Source organism: Leptodactylus fuscus, chromosome 2 (assembly GCF_031893055.1).
Source record: "Leptodactylus fuscus isolate aLepFus1 chromosome 2, aLepFus1.hap2, whole genome shotgun sequence".
NCBI classification, from domain to species: domain Eukaryota; kingdom Metazoa; phylum Chordata; class Amphibia; order Anura; family Leptodactylidae; genus Leptodactylus; species Leptodactylus fuscus.
In genome coordinates this window covers 100,111,635-100,134,488 of record NC_134266.1, presented here as the reverse complement: position 1 = coordinate 100,134,488, position 22,854 = coordinate 100,111,635, and the positions used below count along the sequence as shown (strand labels likewise).

General features: G+C 43.9%; 1 protein-coding gene across 1 annotated transcript; it reads right to left on the bottom strand.

The window, feature by feature from the left end:
* Positions 1-15,846: 15,846 nt before the first annotated feature.
* On the bottom strand, positions 15,847-18,220 carry LOC142194844 (protein BTG2-like). Its single transcript, XM_075264229.1, has 2 exons — positions 17,930-18,220; positions 15,847-17,559 (listed from the first exon to the last, which is right to left on the bottom strand). Exons 1-2 carry the CDS (start codon positions 18,075-18,077, stop codon positions 17,237-17,239), a joined length of 471 nt encoding a protein of 156 aa, XP_075120330.1. The 5' UTR covers positions 18,078-18,220; the 3' UTR covers positions 15,847-17,236.
* Positions 18,221-22,854: the final 4,634 nt, after the last annotated feature.

Genomic DNA, 22,854 nt, shown 5'->3' with positions numbered 1-22,854 from the left:
ATATTTGGACAGTGACACAATTTTCGCGAGTTGGGCTCTGCATGCCACCACATTGGTTTTGAAATGAAACCTCTACAACAGAATTCAAGTGCAGATTGTAACATTTAATTTGAAGGGTTGAACAAAAATATCTGATAGAAAATGTAGGAATTGTACACATTTCTTTACAAACACTCCACATTTTAGGAGCTCAAAAGTAATTGGACAAATAAACATAACCCAAACAAAATATTTTTATTTTCAATATTTTGTTGCGAATCCTTTGGAGGCAATCACTGCCTTAAGTCTGGAACCCATGGACATCACCAAACGCTGGGTTTCCTCCTTCTTAATGCTTTGCCAGGCCTTTACAGCTGCAGCCTTCAGGTCTTGCTTGTTTGTGGGTCTTTCCTTTTTCTTTTGCCTTAAGTCTGGATTTGAGCAAGTGAAATGCATGCTCAATTGGGTTAATATCTGGTGATTGACTTGGCCATTGCAGAATGTTCCACTTTTTTGCACTCATGAACTCCTGGGTAGCTTTGGCTGTATGCTTGGGGTCATTGTCCATCTGTACTATGAAGCGCCGTCCGATCAACTTGGCAGCATTTGGCTGAATCTGGGCTGAAAGTATATCCCGGTACACTTCAGAATTCATCCGGCTAGTCTTGTCTGCTGTTATGTCATCAATAAACACAAGTGACCCAGTGCCATTGAAAGCCATGCATGCCCATGCCATCACGTTGCCTCCACCATGTTTTACAGAGGATGTGGTGTGCCTTGGATCATGTGCCGTTCCCTTTCTTCTCCAAACTTTTTTCTTCCCATCATTCTGGTACAGGTTGATCTTTGTCTCATCTGTCCATAGAATACTTTTCCAGAACTGAGCTGGCTTCTTGAGGTGTTTTTCAGCAAATTTAACTCTGGCCTGTCTATTTTTGGAATTGATGAATGGTTTGCATCTAGATGTGAACCCTTTGTATTTACTTTCATGGAGTCTTCTCTTTACTGTTGACTTAGAGACAGATACACCTACTTCACTGAGAGTGTTCTGGACTTCAGTTGATGTTGTGAACGGGTTCTTCTTGAAAAAGAAAGTATTCGGCGATCATCCACCACTGTTGTCATCCGTGGACACCCAGGCCTTTTTGAGTTCCCAAGCTCACCAGTCAATTCCTTTTTTCTTAGAATGTACCCGACTGTTGATTTTGCTACTCCAAGCATGTCTGCTATCTCTCTGATGGATTTTTTCTTTTTTTTCAGCCTCAGGATGTTCTGCTTCACCTCAATTGAGAGTTGACCTTTGACCGCATGTTGTCTGGTCACAGCAACAGCTTCCAAATGCAAAACCACACACCTGGAATCAACCCCAGACCTTTTAACTACTTCATTGATTACAGGTTTACGAGGGAGACGCCTTCAGAGTTAATTGCAGCCCTTAGAGTCCATTGTCCAATTACTTTTGGTCCCTTGAAAAAGAGGAGGCTATGCATTACAGAGCTATGATTCCTAAACCCTTTCTCCGATTTGGATGTGGAAACTCTCATATTGCAGCTGGGAGTGTGCACTTTCAGCCCATATTATATATATAATTGTATTTCTGAACATGTTTTAGTAAACAGCTAAAATAACAAAACTTGTGTCACTGTCCAAATATTTCTGGCCCTAACTGTATAAGGGCATAGCCCTACATAGAGCTCACAATCTACATTTTTTCCTTATCAGTATGTCTTTTTGGAATATGGGATGGAAACCCATGCAAACACAGGGAGAACATACAAACTCCTTGCAGACGTTTTTTGCCCTTGGTGGGATTTGAACACCAGGACTCCAGCGCTGCAAAGCTGCAGTGCTAACCACTGAGCCACCGTGTGGCCCCATAGCAAGCATTTTTAACCGTTTAATGTTGCATTCATTTTGTTTCCAAAAATTAATGTGCAGTTAAAAAATGAAAGTTGCAATTTTTCTGTAGATACACATTTCAGTGCCTGATATGTTGTACACACCCTCCAGAAACTAGAAGGTGGTTATTCTAGGTACAGAAGACTTTGAAGCGTCCATCTCTTTTTTTTTTTTTTCTCTTTAATGTAGCCCCATATAGGGATCGCAATGTACTTTTTTTTTCCTATCAGTATGTCTTTGTAGAATGGGAGGAGATCCACACAAACACGGGGATAACATACAAACGCCTTGCAGATGTTCCTAGTCCTTTGAACCCAGGATCCCAGTGCTGCAATGCTAACCACTGAGCCACCGTGTTGCCCCTGAAGCATCCATCTCTGACAAAAGCTGTACATACCATACTGTGCACTGAAATGACATATTTCTGGAAAAATTGCCAATTGCCACCCCCACCGACCTGCCGTCAACTGCAATCTGACTATCTGATCCTCCAGGAGTCTCAGGTGTGTAGGGAAATCAAGAGGATTAAACCTGACAAGGCCGGAGGACCTGATGGTATAAGCGCAAGAGTTCTTAAAATGTGCAGTGACCAGCTAGGTGGTATTATTACGCACATGTACAATATGAGTCTAAAGCTGGGAGTGGTACCTCAACTGTGGAAAACATCTTGCATGGTACCAGTCCCAAAGAAACGCAAACCGAAGGGCTACAATGACTACCGACCTGTAGCAATGACTACAGTGACACAGTCCAGCTCACCATATGTCATTCAGCATTGTTGATTCGAATCCCATTTGGGTAGAGTGGTCGCCAGGTGTGTAGGGTGAGATTGCCTCTGATGGTGACAATTTTGCTTTTGAAATAAGAGGCAAAGATATCAGCTAAGATAAGAGATATTGGAGGGGGCACAGGAGGACAGAGAAGGGAGTTGGAAGGTAGTGAATAGCTGTTTGGGGTTGTGGGATAGGGCAGATATGAGTGTGGTGGAGTAGACCTGCTTTGCAGAGGTGAGTGTGTTCTTGAATGTACTACCTCTTTATACCTGAGGAAGTCCTCCTGGGAGTGGCTTCTCTTACAGAGGTGTTCTGCAACCCATGAGGAACATCTCAATTTTTTTAGTCAGGTCGGTGTGCCAGGGTTGCCTAATGATCGGTTGGGCTCTGGTGTTTGTGAAGAGGTCACAGAGTCAAGGGCTTAAAGGGGTATTCCCACGTCGCATACTCACCAGTCTTCACTGCTGTAAAATCTTTTTTCCTGGTTTCTTGCGTCATTTGGTGGGCGGGGTTTCACATGCAACCTGCCGTTTAGCTCCGCCCCCAAATAAGTGTGTAGATCCGCCCACCGCATAGCATGATCCTATGGGGCGGCTGAAAGGCCTGTTACGTCATCAAAGGTCCTCAAAAACACTATATGCACAATATTGGACTATGAAGTACAGGCAGGAGCAACTCCATTCTGTGTTACATACAGAGACTGCCTGTCTCTGCCATAATGAACACAAATGAATTAGCTAGCCTGATAACTGGGAGAACAGAAGACGTTCAGAAATGAAAGCAGCTCCTCTCCCCTATCCGAGTGCAGCAAGCTAGGTCACGTGGTGTAGACACAGGAATAGCTAGAAACACAGGCTGGATCCCATGCACTTAGCCCCTCCTCCCTCCCCCCTGAGAGCAGGCAGATACATCACTTGACTTTTGAGCAGATAAGTCAAGGGCTGTGTCAATAATGAATTGAATAAAGTAAGATAGTGGACAAACAAAGCAGTTTTGCTGAAGCAGTGTATTTAGGAAAAGTCTTACATCCACATTAACAAGCAGTATAGATAGGATCCTTGTGATGGGACAACCCCTTTAAGTAATTGTTGTATTAGAGAAGGGAACAGCGGCATTTGCGTTCTGGAGTGATGATATGTCAGTGAGTGGTAGGAGAGAGTCTGAGAGCATGCAGATGTCAAGGCGCTTAAGAGTCCTGCGGGGGCATGTTGGTTTAGGGGTTGGCGGTGTCAATTACAAAGGAGAGGGCAGAGAATGTCAGTAGGATATGACCAGAAAGTGTAGACGGAGAGTTAGAGAGGTTGCCTAGAGAACAGAGGCGGATGAATATGAGGTCCAGCGCGTGTCCCTCTGTGTGTGTGGTAGAGGAGGACCATTGAGAGAGACCAAAGGAGGCAGTGAGGGACAGGAGACTGGAAGCGGAGGGGTGGTTTGTGTTAATGGAGATGTTGAAATCACCCATGATGATGGTGGGGGGGTCTTTGGATAGGAAGTGCATTAGCCAGGTGGTGAAATAGTCGATGAAGGCAGGTCCTGGCGGTCCATATATGACGGTCAGTTGCAGGGTGAGTAAATGCGAACAGAGTGTACTTCAAAGGAGGGGAGGGTGAGAGCAAGTAGCGGTTGGATTGGGATAATGGAGCAATTCCCAGACAGGAGTATACCTACACCTCCACCAGATTTATTGTTGTGGTGGGGAGTGTGTGAGAATTGCAAACCTCCATAGGAGAGGGCAGCAGGGAAGGCGGTGTCTGAGGGTGTTAGCTATGTTTCTGTGATACTGAGAAATGAAAATTCACAAGAAATGAAGAGGTCGTGGATGTAGTCAAGTTTATTGCATATGGAACGAGCATTCCATAGTGCACCAGAGAGGACGGGGGAAGGGCAGGAGCGAGTGAGATAGGTTTAAGATTTAAGGGGTTCCGTGTGCTGATGCAGATTGTGTGGAAAGAACTGACAGTAGGGATTTGTTTGGGTGGTCCAGGATTGGGAGATATGTCACCAGAAGTAAAGGGCAGCAGGGAGAGGGACAGCAGGTGTAAGTACGAGAATGTGTGCAGAGGTTGTGTGTTTCTGGGGCAGAAAGCTTGCAGGTTTGTAAGTAACTGTGCAGAGAAGGTCAGATGGTGGGGTAGGATAGATGGAGAGATAAAGATTTTCTTAGTGACAAGGCTCGTTTGGAGTGTAAAAGTTGTTTTTACAAGTATTACATTGCTTGTCATTACATTCACAACAGTGAATGTAATGAGAAGCATTTCTGTTAGACAATAGGTAGGTTTTGTTTTAGTGGGTTTTTGTTACCTTAAGTTCCCTTCTGGTCCAATTCTGGCCTAATTCTTGTCTGTACACTTTAGAGTTACATTTTTGATGTTACACTTATCAGGATCACACTGACCTATGCACTTTGATGTTTGAGTTGATCGAGGTTATCCGGTAAATCCTTGGGACCCAATGGTTTAACTCTGCAATTTTACAAATGTTTCCAGGACCTCTTGGTACTGCTGCTTCCGCGTGTCCATGATAGTCACGACACTGATACCCCATTTGCCCGTCAGTCCCTTTCAGCCCTGATTACTGTTAACCCTCATCCCAGCAAGGACCCGACTACTTGTACTAGCTTTGTTGCAATTTCCCGAATCAAGTTCAACTTTAAACTCTACTCCAAAATGCTGGCTAATTGTCCTTCCAACCAAGTCGACTTTATCTTGAGTCAAGAACCCCACGATAATGTATGTAAGATGCCCCTGTGACCAAAGTGGCCCAACCTGGGTCTTCACCTATGTGTCTCCTTGCTGTTGATGTGAAAAGGCATTCAACCGTGTGCATTGGGGTTTCCTGCAGGCTGCACTTAAACAAGTGGGCGTAGGCCCTGCATTTTTGGGGAAGATCCTATCCCTATACAGAGTCACCTCAGCTAGGGTCCAGACTAGCGGGATCCTCTCAGACTCATTCCCAGTCGGACGAGACAGGGGTGTTCTTTGTCTCCCCTGTTATATTCCCTAGTCATGGAACATGTGTAGGGGGCTCTGCGGGCCAATCCCAATGTACATAGTCTCCAGATGGGGAGCCGCTAGGTCAGGGCAGCTGACAATCTACTCCTCTATGTCACCCAACCACGGATCTCGTCCCCTTGAACATTACCTTGCCCCCAGCTGAGGTTGCTCATCTAGCTGAGTTTAAAATATCTAGGGATCCAGAATACCTGTTATTCCACTAGCCCTTTCAAATATAATTATCTGCCTCTTCTACATACAGCTAAGGAAATACGATGCGCTCAGCCTCCCCTGCTTCGGTCATATTGTTGATGATGGACATTGTCCCCCTTTTTCTATATTTGTTCCAAGCTTTACTGATCCGGGTCCTGCGTTCCTGATTCTCAAGGTTTCAGTAAATTTTTTGTCATTTTGTCTGGAGTTCAGCTCGCAGTCGATTATGCTTCCGCATGCTGTTGTGTCTCAAATGTAACGGCGGCGCAGGACTCCCTGACCCCTATCTGTTTTACAGATCTGCAATCTTATTGCACATCTTTGATTGGTGCTGCCAAGATTCTGATAAACAATGGGTGGCTATCTAAAAGGAATAACTCTCAGTTCCCCTCTCCTCCGTGCCTTGGACTCGTGGAATATTAGTCACACACTGCTCTCTGCACATTTCCTCTCGGTCTGGAAGTCAGTGTGCCGTGGAGCTAGTATAGTGAGGGTCCCCGGCCCTTTCAGCCCATTGTTCCACAATCCATTGTTGTTGTTTTTTTCTAAATGTAGATTGTGAGCCCCATATAGGGATCACAATGTACTTTTTTTTTTTCTCCTATCAGTATGTCTTTGCAGAATGGGAGGAAATCCACGCAAACACAGGGAGAAAATACAAACTCCTTGCAGATGTTGTTCATGGCGGGATTTAAACCCAGGACTCCAGCGCTGCAAGGCTACAGTGCTAACCACTGAGCCACCATGTTGCCTCATAATCCATTGTTTCTCCCTCACTGCTCCTCCGGTCGATTCCTGTTATGATCTGACTGGGTTGACGTGAGCCTGCGCAGTGTGTTAGGATTGGGTTCTCTCCTCTCCCTTGACCAGCTGCGAGCTTGTACTCCAGGCCTCCCCTTGTCTTGGCTGGAATACTATCAGCTTCTTTGCTTCAACTGTAAGTTCTTCTTGCTGCCTGTCTTCTTTGATCCCACTGCACTGGAAAAAGCCTTGCTGCAAATGAACACTCCCACATGTCATATTTTTTCTCTATGGCACTCTCCTGTGTGAAGCCACTTTAGGGGGCACCTCCAAATGCAGCAATTTGAAAGTGGAACCTACAGACACCAATTTTCCTGCTAACTGGTCTAAAGCCTTCTTTTTTTTTTTTTTTTCTTATTAAATTCACAAACTACCCCTGCCATGCATTGCACTGGAGAAAAATGTAAAAATTTTGACCTGTTAGTATCACTGTCCAGATTTCCTCCACAGGATATAATTTAGCGTGTCTAATCAGTATTGGCGCTGTGGCATGGAAGGAGGTTCCCTCCTTCACATTTGGTGGGACTGCGTGGAGATACGACCGTTTTGGAAGTCTGTATTTGATCTATAGATTAAAGTCAGCAGTCATGCCCTTACACCCTCTCCCTAATTGGCCCTTCTTTCACTGATCCCTGGTAAATACTCTAAAATGGAGAGTGACCTCCTGCAACACTTCCTCGTGGCAGCCAGAGCAGTCATCACCAGACAATGGCTTAGTGCTACCTTTCATCTTTGCAGGAATTTCTTCAGTTCTTCCACATATGGTGGAAGGGGATGCTGGTTGCGGCAGACTCTGCCTACTGCTCCAAGTTCAATGCTCTCTGGCGGCTGTGGGAAGTGTTCCAGGAATCAGTTGACTTTATTAACTCATTCTCCCGAGTTTCCATTTTCCACTCTAGGTGCCTTATTTTTTTTATTTTTTTTTACCTCCCCTCATGGGGGCAGACATTATTATTATACATTGCTGTGACAGGTGTTCCGTGTATCGATAGTGGAAGTACCTTTTTGGGCTGTTATGGTCTTTGGGCCTTAGGCCCCAGCCCACCTTTGCATTTTGTGTTAGTTTTTTCTTTTTATACATTTGAAAACTCTTAATAAAACTCAATTATACATAAAGTGTGGAATTTCTTCTCCTGAGTATGATTTCCTGGGAATGAAGAGGCCATTTTATGAATAAAGGAAAGAGCGATTCTGACAATTTTATCCTCTTATTGACAGAAATTGTACTTCAAGATAAGTATTTCATATTGGAAGAGTCAAGCAATTTAAAGGGGCTCTATCATTGGGAAAAGTCATTTTTAGCTAAGCACATACTTGAATAGCCTTTAGAAAGGCTATTCCACACACACATTTTGTATGTAAATTGCCTCAGTAGTTTTTGTGAATAAGTCAGTTTTTATTCATATGCTAATTAGCCTTCTCCGTGCACTGGAAGTGTCTCTGTGCACCCTCATTTCTCTATGTGTATGAGAGCAGAGAGGCTGCTACTGCTGACTCCTCTCATACAAATAGTGAATGGCAGACTATGATCACAGACACTTCCAGAGCACATGGAGAAGGCTAATTAGCATATGAATAAAAATGGACTTATTCAAAAACAGACAATTTACATACAAAAGGCATTTGTGAAATAGCCTTTCTAAAGGCTATGCATGTATGTGCTTAGCTAAAAATGACTTTTCCCAATGATAGAGCCCCTTTAAATCGAGAATCACAAAGTATTTAGGACCAAGTTTAAGGAAATCCTACATTGCAAAGAAGGTCTTCATAGGGACACTGAATAAATTAATCTCTTAACCCAATCATGTTCAACCAGGGATGTATTAAAGAAATTACTCAAAGCAGATATCTGTACTTGAAGAGTAATAGGACTAAACGAGGCTAGGGCTCTAGTAAGCTGTGGCGCATGATTCAATATCTAGAAGGCCTGTGTCACCTAAGTGCTTAGATTTAGTTAAAAGGAAAATGTTTGTTTTGGTACCGTGTTAGCCAGTGGTTATAAAATATAAAAAACAAAAAAAACTTTGCAAGTCTTCAGTAGGTGATACTTTTTTTAATGGCTAACTCATAATGATGACAGAATATGACGTTTCGAAGCTTTCCTCTGAGCTTCTTCTTCAGATATAACTAAAAAACACTTTCTAGAGGGTGCATATTTATGTACAACAGGCCACATAGGGATAGGATTACAGGAGGGAGGGGGAAGAGGCTTATTACTATATACTTATAACAACAAACAATCAATTGCCAGATCCCCCAGTTCTTATCTTAATGGCTGTCTTAATGATGTGTATAAAAAGACATAAACCCACGTGAGATGTTCATCCCATTGTCCAACGTCTGGAATAGGGTCATGGCCTTGTACTCATAAATCAGTCGCTGTTTCCTTGATTTAAAGTTCCCTTTTAAGATCAAGATTTTCATGTCATTGGTGATATTATGATCTTCCTGGCAAAAATGATTTGGCACGGGAAGATCAGTTCTCTGTTGTTTGATTGTATGGCGATGTGAATTAATTCTCATTCTGAGTTTCTGACCAGTCTCTCCAACATACAGATTTTCAGTGGGACATTTGGTGCAAATGATCAAATACACCACATTAGGTGTGTTACAGGTGAACGTACCTGGGATTTTATATTCCCTGTTAGAGTTTGGTATCTCTATCTTGTCAGTAGTCAGTATGTGCGGGTAGGTTTTGCACCTCTTCTGTCCACATGGAAATGTTCCTTTGTTAGTTGGAGGTGACAGTGAGCTGATAATAATCATATTCCTGAGGTTTGGTGGCTGTCTGTAGCATAGGAGAGGGGGGTCAGAAAATATGGATTTTAGACGGTTGTCTTTTTGCAGTAGTGGATGTAATTTGCGTGTGATTCCTCTCAGCGTCTCCAGGTGGGGGTTGTATGTGACAACCAGGGGTACCCGAGTGTTCTCCTGTTTGGTATTGTATTTTAATAACTCCGATCTTGGTATCCTGGTGGCTCTGGTGATTTGGTTATCAACTGTTCTTGGATGGTAACCCTGCCTCAAGAATGTGTTTTTGAGGCCCCCAAGGTGTTCGTCCCTATCTGCAGGGTTTGAACATATGCGATGGTATCTGATGGCCTGGCTGTATACAATGGAATTCTTTATGTGTTTAGGATAAAAACTATCCCATCTTAGGTACGTAGGACGGTCAATTGGTTTCCGATACAGCGATGTCTCAATTTTGTTGTCCTGTATCTTGATGACTGCATCCAGGAAGTTTATTTCGGAGAAGGAGTGATTGAGCATCAGGTTGATGGTGGGATGGAACTGGTTGAACTGTTCATGGAAGGTTTTCAGCTGTTCCTCAGACCCGGTCCAAATGATTAGGATATCATCAATGAAGCGATAGTAGGCCCGAGGCCTAATCGTGCAGGTGGATAGGAAGTCACTCTCAAGCTTGGCCATGAAGAGATTAGCGTACTGTGGCGCCATTTTGCTCCCCATTGCGGTGCCGGTCCGTTGTAAATAGATGCAGTCACCAAAGGAGAAGTAATTGTGAGTGAGGATGAATTTTGTCAGTTTCACCACCGATTCAGCGTTCATACCTCGCTTTTCCATGAAAAACTGGCAGGCATTTATACCGTCCTGGTGTGGGATGTTGGAGTACAGGGATTCTACATCCATGGTGGCCAGGATGGTTCCATCTGGAAGGGGACCTATAGTGGATAGTTTGTTTAATAGGTCTGTCGTATCCTGTAGGTAGCTGGCTGTATCCTTCACTAGGGGTTTCAGAGTGCCCTCCACCCATCCAGAGATCTGTTCAGTAAGAGTCCCAACACATGAGATGATCGGTCTCCCTGGGTTCCCAGGTTTGTACAGTTTTGGAAGCATATAAAAAGTCCCTGTCCTAGGGCTTGCTGGTATGAGGCTGCTTAGGCTTATTGCTCCATCAGATAGGCCGGAGATAACCTTTTTTAGTTTTTTGGAGTACTCCACTGTGGGGTCTGAATCCAACTTGGAGTAGTAGTGTGTGTCATTCAGCTGTCTGTGTGCCTCCTGTATGTAGTCTGATGTGTTCATCATGACTATAGCGCCAGCCTTGTCCGCTGGTTTAACCCCTTAAGGACCAGGCCATTTTTTGGTTTCGCATTTTCGTTTTTCCCTCCTCACATTTCAAGAGTCATAACTTTTTCATTTTTCAGTTCACAGAGTCACATGATGGCTTATTGTTTGCGGGACAAATTGTACTTTGTAATGGCACCATTCAATATGCTGTGCAATGTACTGGGAAGCTGGAAAAAAATTCAGAATGAGGTGCAATTGGAGAAAAAATGCATTTGTGCCATTTTCTTATGGGTTTAATTTTTACAGCGTTCACTGTTTGGTACAAATGACATGTTACCTGTGTTCTACGTGTCAGTACGAACGCGGTGATACCAAATTTATATAGTATTTGAAATGTTTTGATACTTTTAAAAAAATGATAAACTTTGCAAAATAGAAAAAAAAATTTGTGTCATCATGTTCTAACACCTGTAACTTTTTCATATTTCCATGTATGGAGCTGGTTGTGGTGTCTTTTTATGCGGGACAAGATGACGTTTCTATTGATACCATTTGGGGAAAGATCTGATGGTTTGATCACTTTTTATTCAATTTTTTATAGGAGGCAAAGTGTTGAAAAAAACGCTTTTTGGCTGTTTTTATTTTTTTTGCCGCTACACCGTTCGCAGTACGGGATAAATGTTTTAATATTCTAATAGTTCGGGCATTTTGGAGCGTGGGGATACCTAATATGTTTATGTTTAATGTTCTTTAATTACTTTTATAGCTAATCTAAGGAAAGGGGGGTGATTTGAACTTTTATATTTTTTTTATTTTTTTAATACTTTTAAAAACTTTTTTTTTTCTTCTGTTACATTTATGATCAGACCCCTTAGGTACCTTGAAACCTAGGGGGTCTGATCGCTCATACTATTCACTGCAATACTACAGTATTGCAGTGAATAGGAAAATCGCAGCACTTGTATTAGACGATGCCTCTGGCATCGTCTAATAGATCTCGTGCAGAGACAAGCCTGGAAGCCTTCAATAGGCTTCCGGCTGTCATAGCAACCGATCACCGCCCTCATGTGACATTCAGGAGGGCGGCAATCGGCAAAACATGGCGGCGCCCTTGCCGCCGTTTACACACTGCGGTCACGTTTGACCGCAGTGTGTAAAGGGTTAACAGCAGCGATCGGCTCGGGCACCGACCGCTGCTGTTAGTGGCAGGTCCTGGCTGTATGATACAGCCGGCATCTGCCGTGTATGGAGCGAGCTCAGCGTGTGAGCTCGCTCCATACATCCCCATGCGACCCATGACGTACAGTTACGTCAAGGGTCGCTAAGGGGTTAATGATGATGTCGTTATTATTTCTCAGAGATTTTATGGCCCTTCTTTCCTGGGCGCTGATGTTAGACGGCAGGGCTTTATTTGTATCCAGTATAGTGGATTTGACCATGTGTCTGAAACAGTCTATGTAATTATCCAAATCAAAATTTCGTCCAGTTGGAGGTGTCCAATCAGATGTCTCCTTTTTTGCTAAGATTGGAATCTCTGAAGGGGTAGGTTGAGTCTCCTCTGTGTCATCTGTGTCATGAAAATATTCCCTCAGGCGCAGTCTCCTGAAAAAATCCTCCATGTCGCTGCACAGTTCAATTTTATCCATGGTTTTAGAAGGACAAAATGAGAGTCCCCTGGAGAGTACCCCGAATTCTGCTTTGGTGGGTTCATAGGTGGAGAGATTGATAACACAGTTCTGTGTTTCCAAATCCACATGTGAGTGGTCCCGGTTGTTGTTAGATATATATTTTGCTTTGTGTGTATTCTTGTAGAATCCTGCAGCAAGTCTCAGTCTGTGGAGTTTCTTTCGCTTATTGAGGATCAGAGATTTCTGCAGTTTCTCATAGTATTGTAGTAATGTTATCCTGGAGCTCTCCTCGATATTGTTCCATTTTGTTTTAATCTCCATTTGGATTTTACTCTTGATGCTGTAGAAGTGATGTATGAGGTGATTCCGCAGTCTCTCTGAAGTTCTATAACACAAGTTTTGTGCATAGTGAGTATTATAGGTAGATGCGTTGGGGTTTGTGAGCCTGAGTCCTTTAGGAATTAATTTCTCTTTTCTGCAATTAGATTTACCGTATTTTCCGGACTATAAGGCGCACATAAAAACCTACGATTTCGTCAGAAATCGTAAGTGCGGCTTATAGTCCGGTGCGGCTTATATATGGATGGAAGCGGCGGCAAAGACTGCGTGCCGCTTCCATACATACATAAAAGGCACCGTAAGGGTGCATTCACACTACCGAACGCCGGCGTGTATCACAGCCATACACGCCGGCGTTACAGCAGGGCTGCCGGACACTTCCTATTCATTTCTATGGGAGCAGGCATGCGAGCGCTCCCCATAGAAATGAATGGACAGACATTTCCCATTCATTTCTATGGGAGCCGGCATGCGAGCGCTCCCTATAGAAATGAATGGAAAAAAGCAGTCCATTCATTTCTATGGGGAACGCTCGCATGTCGGCTCCCATAGAAATGAATGGGAAGTGTCCGGCAGCCCTGCTGTCACGCCGGCCTGAAACAGAACGTGAAACTTACCCAGCGGTGCAGGGCGGGCGGGCGGGCATTCAGGCTTCCTCTGCCTCCGATGTTCCGTCCTTCTCCTCCGGCGCTCGCTGATAATGGCCGGGGCGCATGCGCAATATCATAATGCTTCTACTGCGCATGTGCCCTGGCCATTATCAGCTTGCGAGCGCCGGAGGAGGACGGAACATCGGAGGAAGAGGAGGCCTGAATGCCCGCCCACCCTACACCGCTCGGTAAGTTTCACATTCTGTTTCAGGCTTTTATTTTAAAACGGGGGGGTAGTTTAACCTAACGTTTACGGTTGGGCTCTATCAGCATGATTTTGATTTTGCCTAGTCCAGTGCGCCTTATAGTCCGTAAAATACGGTAGTTAAAGACCCAAAAATAAAGGGGCAATTCACAGCCTCTTTCAACTATCAGTACCGAAATTGGGCCGGATGTGCCTTTCGATTTAGTTAAAGACCCATAAATAAAGGGGCAATTCACAGCCTCTTTCAACTATCAGTACCGAAATTGGGCCGGATGTGCCTTTCACTTGGCCCCAAACATGGCCCTTGGCTCTGGCTATAGAGGATGATTGTCTAGTTTCAGCTGCTGAAAAAAGCTACTGCTGCTCCATCATGTTGATGTGGTGTGAAACACAAAAACTGCTGGAATCCACCAGTGCTTTCCTGAGGGTTTTTTTTTTTTTTTAATTAAAATCTCCCACCTTTTCAAGTTGCTGCCACCTCCAGAATTAAAGGGATTCTACCATTAAACTACCTTTTTTTCCTAATGAAAACGTCGGAATAGCCTTAAGACATGGTCTCCGCCGCGCCATTCTGTAGAAATACCGATTTTAATCGGTATGCAAATGAGCTCTCCGCAGCAATGAGGGCGGGCCCCAGCGCTGAAACACCGATGAGCGCGTCCCCATTGCTGCCCAGAGCTCTTTCCTGCGCCGCCTCCTTCTTCTGCAGCAACTCCGCCTCTTCTGGCTTCTCTTGCAGTTCGAAACAGGAGCATAGAGAGGCCACCCCAAAATGGCCGCCAGCCAGCTCCTGTATTGAACTGCAAGAGTGGCTACCCCAAAATGGCCGCCGGCGGGCTCCTGTATTGAACTGCAAGAGCGGCTACCAAAAAATGGCCGGCGGCCATTTTTGGGTAGCCGCTCTTGCAGTTCAATACAGGAGCCGGCCGGCGGCCACTTTGGGATGGCCTCTCTATGCTCCTGTTTCGAACTACAAGAGCAAGAGAAGCCAGAAGAGGTGGAGTTGCTGCAGAAGGAGGAGGCGGCGCAGGAAAGAGCTTTCGGGCAGCAATGGGGATGCGCTCATCGGCCTTTGAGCGCTGGGGCCCGCCCTCATTGCTGTGGAGAGCTCATTTGCATACTGGTTAAAACCGGTATTTCTGCGGAACGGCGCGGCGGAGACCACGTCTAAAGGTAGGAGACGAATAGCCTTTCTTAAGGCTATTCCGACGTGGTAATTAGAAAAAAAAGTAGCTTAAATGGTAGAATCTCTTTAAGGAGATGCTGATACATCCGATTCAGCATCTCCTAGAAGCTGGTCCCAACTTCTGGCGGCCCCAGTTCCTGCTGCAGGCAAAGTACTGCAGTTTCTGCCTGTGGTGTAACCGCACTACTAACAGTCCCAATACTTAGACAAAAGCACCGCCACCCTCCTCCTTCCCATGCCCAGACATCCCACATGAAGGATCAATTTTGCCATTAGCTTCCAACCCAGAGGGAGCAGCGGGGAAAGGGATTGCACACACACACACAGTCTGCTTTCCTGACTATACTCCGTTTTCCCTTGTGTCAAGACTGCATTGTTTGCAGCTCAGTGGTCCTAGATCCTCCTGCATGATGCAGTTACTTTTCACAGCTATTTTGTTGTTGTACAGTTACTCCTGGGAGAATTGCATGTAAGCAAACCAAATTAGTTACAATGGATAGGGGGGGAGGGGCAGACTGCTCATTACTACACACACACACTTTGGCTGAATCATAGCTTGCATTTGTCTGAGGCAGTGTGGTTATTATCAGCAGAAGTCTTGTATGGTCAGAGAAAACTGCTTAGCAGGATTCCACTTGACATATTGTCATGAAAATTCAGGTATCCTTTATTACTCAGCACTGACCTTTCCCTAAAGAAATAAGGGAGCCTTCACACGGAGTAAACACGCGTGTATTTTTGCAAAATACACATGTAAATATAAGACTCCCATTGACTTCAATGTTTTTTTTTTTTTTTTTTTTTTTTTTTTTTACACACGTGTAAAAATACGCCTGTAAAAAGTCATTGAAGTCAATGGGAGTCTTATTTTTTACACGTGTATTTTGCAAAAATACACACGCGTTTACTCCGTGTGAAGGCTCCCTAACTCTACATACACTGATCCCAGTGTAATTTAATAGAGATGAACCGCAAGTTATCAGCGTCTCTAGTGAAGAACAAAGGATCACGCAAGTTATATTGTATATATAATTATAAATTTTAAAAAAAAAATAAATAAATCTGCAGTGTAAGTGAAGCCGAACACTGAAAGTACAAGACTAAATGAAGTTTGGGTGAATAATGTATCAAAGGAGTAAAAAACACACATATTAAAACAAGTTTCTTTTATTACAAAAGTAACAACTGTACAGTACCCAGTAACAAGTATTCACAGTATTATCAGTTTCTGTTCCTTTATACTGCTTCAGCAGTCACAGATGAAAATGCAGGCAGTTTACAAGCTTGGCAATAAAATGGTGCACTCTTAATACATACGCATACACTTGTTTTGCATATATTTAAGGCTCACAAATTGACTCCATAAGACACCTTTGTGCAGCATGAGAAAGGCACCTAATGCGTTTGTAGCAACTACATAAGGACCCCATCCAAAAAAAAAAAAAAATAAAATGTGAAAGACTGCCACCCAACTTCCAACATGGCAGTTACCATATTGTCAAGATACATTTGGTCACAAGTGTCTACACAGTCAACAGATGTGGCAATTGATAAGATCACAAGTTTAAGTGCTGCATTCAGCACTTAAACTTGGAATCCTAAAAGCAGTTGCTACAACAAATAAGTTCTCATTCACACAACAGTACTATGCACCAGTATTTGTAAGCCAACATTAAAAGTAGAATCTACAGAAGGACTACAATGGAAAGATTTGTAACTTTTTTTGCATTTGTGTTTACCTGGTTTGCAGTTTTCCCATTTGTAATCCCTAAAAGTCACACACCTGAACAAAATAGGCATCTGTTATAACATTAAAGAGTCTTTACATTACAAAACAGATTCATTTTGCTTGACTTGACTGTACAGGGCCTTGTTCATTCCACAACGGTATTGCCTCCATTCATGGGCAAGCTATATTTAATTAGTGTGATGGGCTTAAGGCCATAAACCTCAAGGGATTGACTTCCCTTCCACCATGCAGACCTCATTTGGGCATGGCACTGCCAAGTAACCCAAAGCTGTAGGTATACTCAGGAATAAAGCATTAAATAACTATTACATGTATGATCTAGAAGAAGTAAAGTGAGTGTGTGTGAAGGGGAGGGGGTCTTTAGAAGAGATTTAGGCCTCAGTGCTGGAACCAGAGTGTATCTGCTCTGCAGACCTCTACTGTTCTGGGTCTCCAGCAGCGAGCACTTTCATCAGCTGCAACACTTTTTTTTAACAAGTGAATAAAGTGCAAAGTAGCCAAAATGGGCCAATAAAAGTCATAACAGTGTACATGGAAGCACATGCAGTCCCCATACATTGCCCTATGATAGATACTGTGCAAGGTTGGCAGAGGGTTGTACATATTGTACTAGTGCATTAGTGTCTCATCATGAGAGAAATACATAGTTAAAAATACCAGGTACAGCAACTTCCTTTTATCCAAAAATTGGTTTTTAAAAATATAAATAGATCTTCATTAGAAAACATGGCTCTCAGAGCGAGGTATTTACACATACAAAAAGCAGCAGATGTTGAGATTCCTTGACAATTTTAGCTGCCCACCGCCATGACGTACTGGTTCGCTGTGCTGGGACACCCCACAAGCTCACTCTTACAGTTTAAGGGAGCACAGGGCATAGGAGCAGAGGCTTCGTACAGAACACAGATGGAGCCATCCTCACCAATCCTGTAGGAAACCTCATAAGGATCCACCCAGAGAGTCAGTTCCTTGGGCAAGAGGCCAAGTAGATTACTCATCTTTATACGAGCCGCCACTTTGCTGATTATGGGGTCCATTTTATGGTTGATTCGGATACAGCGGTACCCAGAACCCTTGGCAGGCTTGTCTGGAAACCAGTGATGTCTATAGTGCTCTGTAAAAAAAAAAAAAAAAAAAAAAAAAAAAAAAAAACAGAAGAGGAAAGTCAGTGTACTGATCCAGATTTTACCTAGAATGCTACATTGAGATATACATGCTATATTCTACATACATATAATCTGTGTAACCCTACCCCTTTCCCACGCCTTACACCCAAAGTAATAAATAACCATACAGAGATTTACATGAGGTATTGTACTAAGTGACCTCACACCGTGGCCTTTATACCGGCTCATCTTTTTTGCATTAAAACACCACATGACCAAATCCAGATCATGTGAATATACCGAACATTAGGAAACAAGGTCACCGGTCTAGCAGGACCATGTCAGCCATTTCCAGCTCAGACCCCTCTGTCCTCTCACCGATTAGCGTGTCCCGTAAGGCCCCATTGAAGCCTTGCAGCTGTTGTTCACTGAGGCGGCTACGTAGCAGACCAGACAGGAAGCTGACGGCCGCCGTGATCTCCGGCAAGGTCTCGGACCGGTTATCTTGCGAAGACCCCATAGACATCCCTGCTGTGGTAAAGGTGACTGTGTAGGTGAGACGGGGCGGTATACTGAGGAGGGAAGGAAGGCCCTGAAAGAAAGTGCTGAGTGTACCGGCGCCGACTCCGTGCGGTCCTGCCGCTCCCTAGGACTTGGTACAACAACATTTAGTTGCCTCTCTTTTATGGCAATCCCTGACTGCTAGATTAGCCCCAGCACACAACCCACCAATCAGCGCGAACACAACGTAATCTATGCAAATGAGCTAATGACGTTTCGGGAGGATGACGTCACTGATGTCCGTGCTAAGAAAAGAATGTGGCAGGAGGCAGTGGCACGTCTGAGGCTGTAGAAGATACGAGAACAGAGGGAGAGGGGCATTGTGGGGAGAAGAAAGGAAAACAACATGTGGCTGTGCCTTTATGGCTATAGACGTTGATGGGGGAAACAGAAGACACTAGTGAAATATAAATCATCCAGTGTGACATTCTGTTTAGATCATCCAGCATGAAACACATTAAATGGGTTTTCCAGGAAAAAAATAGTTTTTCAAAAAATGTCAGTGCTATTAACGGGTTAATAAGTACACAGAAAAACCGCTTAAAGAGGACCTTTTATCAGATTGGGCACATGCAGCTCTATATACTGCTGGAATTCAGCGCACTGTCGGCTTTCCCAATCTGTGCCCCGGGTAAAGACTTATCGGTCCCGGTACCGTAGGGCTTTACAGTCAGAAGGGCGTTTCTGACACTTAGCCAGGGACGCCCTTCTGCCCAGCAGCGCCTATCGCGCTGTACTGTGGAGCGGGGAGGAACATACTATGGGACATAGTAGAGAGCGCAGGAATGGGGGGGGGGGGGGGATGTTCAGGGTCTTCGGCGGGCGTCGATCGAGGGGGGGCCCATGTCAAAAGTTTGCCACAGGCCAGGCCGTTCCTAGTTACGTCACTGTCTCTGACCTGTCTTTTGAGTTCATTGGTCTTCATGATGCTGTTTGTTCACCTTTGTACTCTTAAGGGGGCATTCACATTGAGTAACGTGGCGCTGATTCATGCACGATAACTCGCATAAGAATCAGCGCTGCAAAACAGAATCCCATTGAGTTCAATGTGTTATGTGCATTAAACGGAAATCATTAAACTCAATGAGATTCTGTTTTGCAGTGCTGATTCTTACGCGAGTTATCGTGCAAGAATCAGCGCCACGTTACTCCGTGTGAATGCACCCTAACAAACCACTGAGGTCTTCACAGAACAGGTGTATTTATACTGAGACTAAATTACACACAACTGGACTTTATTAACTAATGAAGTGACTTCTGAAGGTAATCGATTGTACTGGATTTTATTTAGGGGTATTAGAATACAGGGGGCTGAATACTTTTGCACGTCACACTTTCCAGATTTTTATTTAGTTAAAATTTTGAAAACTATGTATCATTTTCATTACACTTCACAATTATGTGCTACTTTGTGTTGGTCTATCAATTAAAATCTCATTAAAATACATTTAAGTTTGTGGTTGTAAGTAGAGATGAGCGAACACTGTTCGGATCACCCGATCCGAACAGCACGCACCCATAGAAATGAATGGAAACACCTGTGACGCCGGACGGCCGCCGGCAAAGTCAGCGTCACAGGTGCTTCCATTCATTTCTATGGGTGCGTGCTGTTCGGATTGGCTGATCCGAACAGTGTTCGCTCATCTCTAGTTGTAAGGTGACAAAATGTGAAAAAATTTGAGGGGTATGAATACTTTTGCAAGCCACTATACACACATAATTTTGTTTGCTATCATTCACTTAACTATGCCCGTTTTTTTATTGGATGATATCAACCCTGACAGATGGATTGAATGGAGAACAGAGTTATCCTAAGAGGTTTACGTAACTCTGTTCAGCTAGCAAAAATAAACTTTTTTACTCACCTCTCCTGGGCGTCAGGCGATCCAGCGTCATCTTCTGGCCCTTTCTAGCCTGTAGCTGAAATCACGCATTCCAGATGTCACTGCTAAGGCCTATGTTTGGCCTTAGAAGTTTTGTCGTCTGCACTGGCGTCATAATGTCAGCGGATACCACATGACTGCTAAGGCCAGTACATCTTTCAGTGTTGATGTTTGGGATGCATGACACATCAGCCATCGGAGAAGGTGAGCAATGTTTGGATGCCCAGGAGGTAAGACAAGGGGAGTATGCCTGTTATTTTCTCTCACCTTCCCTGGGCCTCCTATTATTATAATTTGGGGTCCTAATAGGGGCGCAAGGTGAGGTCCACATATGTGCTCACCCCCTGTGTTTAACTCCTTATGTTGGACACGACAGGTCATCCCTTCAAAGGATGGAGCCCTTTATAAATTATAGGAAGGCAGTAAAAAGTTACAATAGTTGGATGTAGTGGTTTCATATAGGCAAGTTCTTTTTTCTCAGTTCTCAGTATGTGCCTGTTCCAAGATCTGAACCAACTCTGCCATAAATTTAATAGTCATATCTGATAACAAGACTCCATAGTTGGACTGGCCAGATGGTACATACAGGCACGATTTTATAAGCTGGCCTGTCCAGCACCACAATGTTAATGCCTTTGTTGGCCGGTTTAATAACCACTGACTGATCCTTTTCTAGATCAAGTGGGGCTCTCATTTGGTTGTTATTTCTAGCTCTCCGTAGAGTCTGTAATCCTGATAATTTAGTGGTTACCAGTTGTTCAAAGATGCCAATGTGACTAGTGTCAAAGAACAGGGGGGATAGAGGTGCTTTTGGCATAGAGATGTGTCCTTGTCCCTCATTCCATAAACCCTCTATGAGTTATAGTCCCTCTAAATCCTGTTCATCAATCTCTCTGCACTTCTTCAAGTCAGATATCTTAAATAAATTTGGCCCACCTCAATTTTCTTATAAAGAGGGCAAAATCCTTTTGTCCAACCGAATAGATCAAAGTTCTGTGTTGGCACAAAGGACAGACCTTTCGGCAGAAGTTCTATCTCCATTTCACTCAGAATTCATTGAGATAAATTAATAACCTGAAGATCATCATGCCCTTCCCTCTAATCACACAATTGTTCCATATATGAAATCTGTGAGGATGAGCCTGTGGTGGGAGGGATCATATGGGTTACATATTCACATGAAGAGGATGGTTGGGTAGCCCCCATAGCAGGTATTGTGCTGGTCCCTCCTCTTACCTCTGCACATGTCAAAACCGCTTCGCAAGACTGCGTTTCTCCCTCTGTTTCTATTGGGTTGAATATTGGATTGTGTAGGTCTGTCAAATGTTTCATAATCAGGCCCACATATGCTGTTTTCTTTGAATTCCAGGAGATGTCACTGGAATTGATGGTGTTTGTGGCTCTTTATAAAGGTTGCGTGCTTATCAATATTATTCAGTAAATCCCTTTACTGTACGGTATAAAAGGATCAAGCCTTTTTATTAGCCTCTTTTGGACTGGCAGAGCATCTTTTGAGGATTTCGTTTTCTTCCGTTCCTTTCTCTCATTGAGCACGAGATGTGTACTAACCTTTTTTACAGTCCTTACCTTGGCAGGCTTCTATTGGATAGGGGCCCTATGGCATATGATGCTGGGCCCTGTTCCCTTATTTGAGCCATCCAGATCCCAGGGGGCCCTTTTGAGGATGAAGAGGCTGGACAATTGCCCAGTCACCCCCCCCCCCCCCCCCCCCTAACGCCGGCCCTGATTATGAAGGTACCAGGTAAGATGTGTAGGCTGCAGCTCAGGGGCAGCCAGTAGTGAAGTGCTATACAGAGACATACAGGATATTAATTATGTATTATGATTTTCCAATATCGAGAGACAAATTTGATTGTTTGTATAATAAAACGTACAATTTTCCAATATATTTCCTGTATCAATTCCTCAGTTTTCTAGATCTCTGCTTGCTGTCATTTATTCTTCTTGTCTCTAGTGTATGAAATTCTGACCATGGTCATATGATATACAGTCCATGGTCATGTGATGAGCATACAGGTGCACACCTATTTATGGTTACAGCACAGCCGTGCACCTGTGTGTTCATCTCATGACCAGAGACTGTAAATAATGGTCAGAATGGCAGAGCTGACTGCGCATGCGTAGAAGTTTGAATCTAGCTCCAGAAGAAGACGTGCAGAGAGGCCATTCCTGAAAAAGGTGGAGGCGGCGTTGGAGATTTCTCTCGCAGCATTGGGGACGCCCTCAGTGCTGTTTGAGTGCTGGGACCGCCCTCAGTGAAGCGAGATAACTCATTTGCATACAGACGAAAACCGGGATTTCCACCGAACAGCGGCGCGGAGAAGACATCTAAAGGTAGGAGACGAATAGCCTTTCTTAATGCTATTACTATGTGTGATTGAGAAAATTTTTTTATTTTAATGATAGAATCCCTTTAATTAAAACTACAATTAAGAAAAAAAAAAAAAAAAAATGATCAGGCCCCCAGCAATTGGACATGTTCACCCTATCCACAGGACAATCCCTTTCATTTTCATTATGGGGTAAATAATGTATAGGTTACAGATGAGTGGCTGTCCTCCAAAACATGCGAGAATGCCAAATCAGTTTTACACACCACAATAATTGCTACTATATGTACGTAGGTTATTTCTTTATTTTGACAATGTTAATTTGAAGGACACATGACATTTCATGTTTTAAAGCTAGGTTCACACCTGCATTCAGGTTTCTGCTCGGGGGGGGGGGGGGTGTCTGCTTGGGGAAAACAAGCTTTGCTTGCAGCGCTTTTCTCTCTGCATTTTTCAAGCGAAATGTGGAACGGGCTCCCCAGGCAGAGTGCAGACACAAGTGTGAACC

Coding starts and splice junctions, on each gene's coding strand:
- LOC142194844 (XM_075264229.1), bottom strand. CDS start 18,077: ATGTCTATGGGGTCTTCGCAAGATAACCGGTCCGAGACCTTGCCGGAG. Junction 17,560..17,929: donor CTTACGGGACACGCTAATCG/GTGAGAGGACAG, acceptor TTTTTTTTACAG/AGCACTATAGACATCACTGG.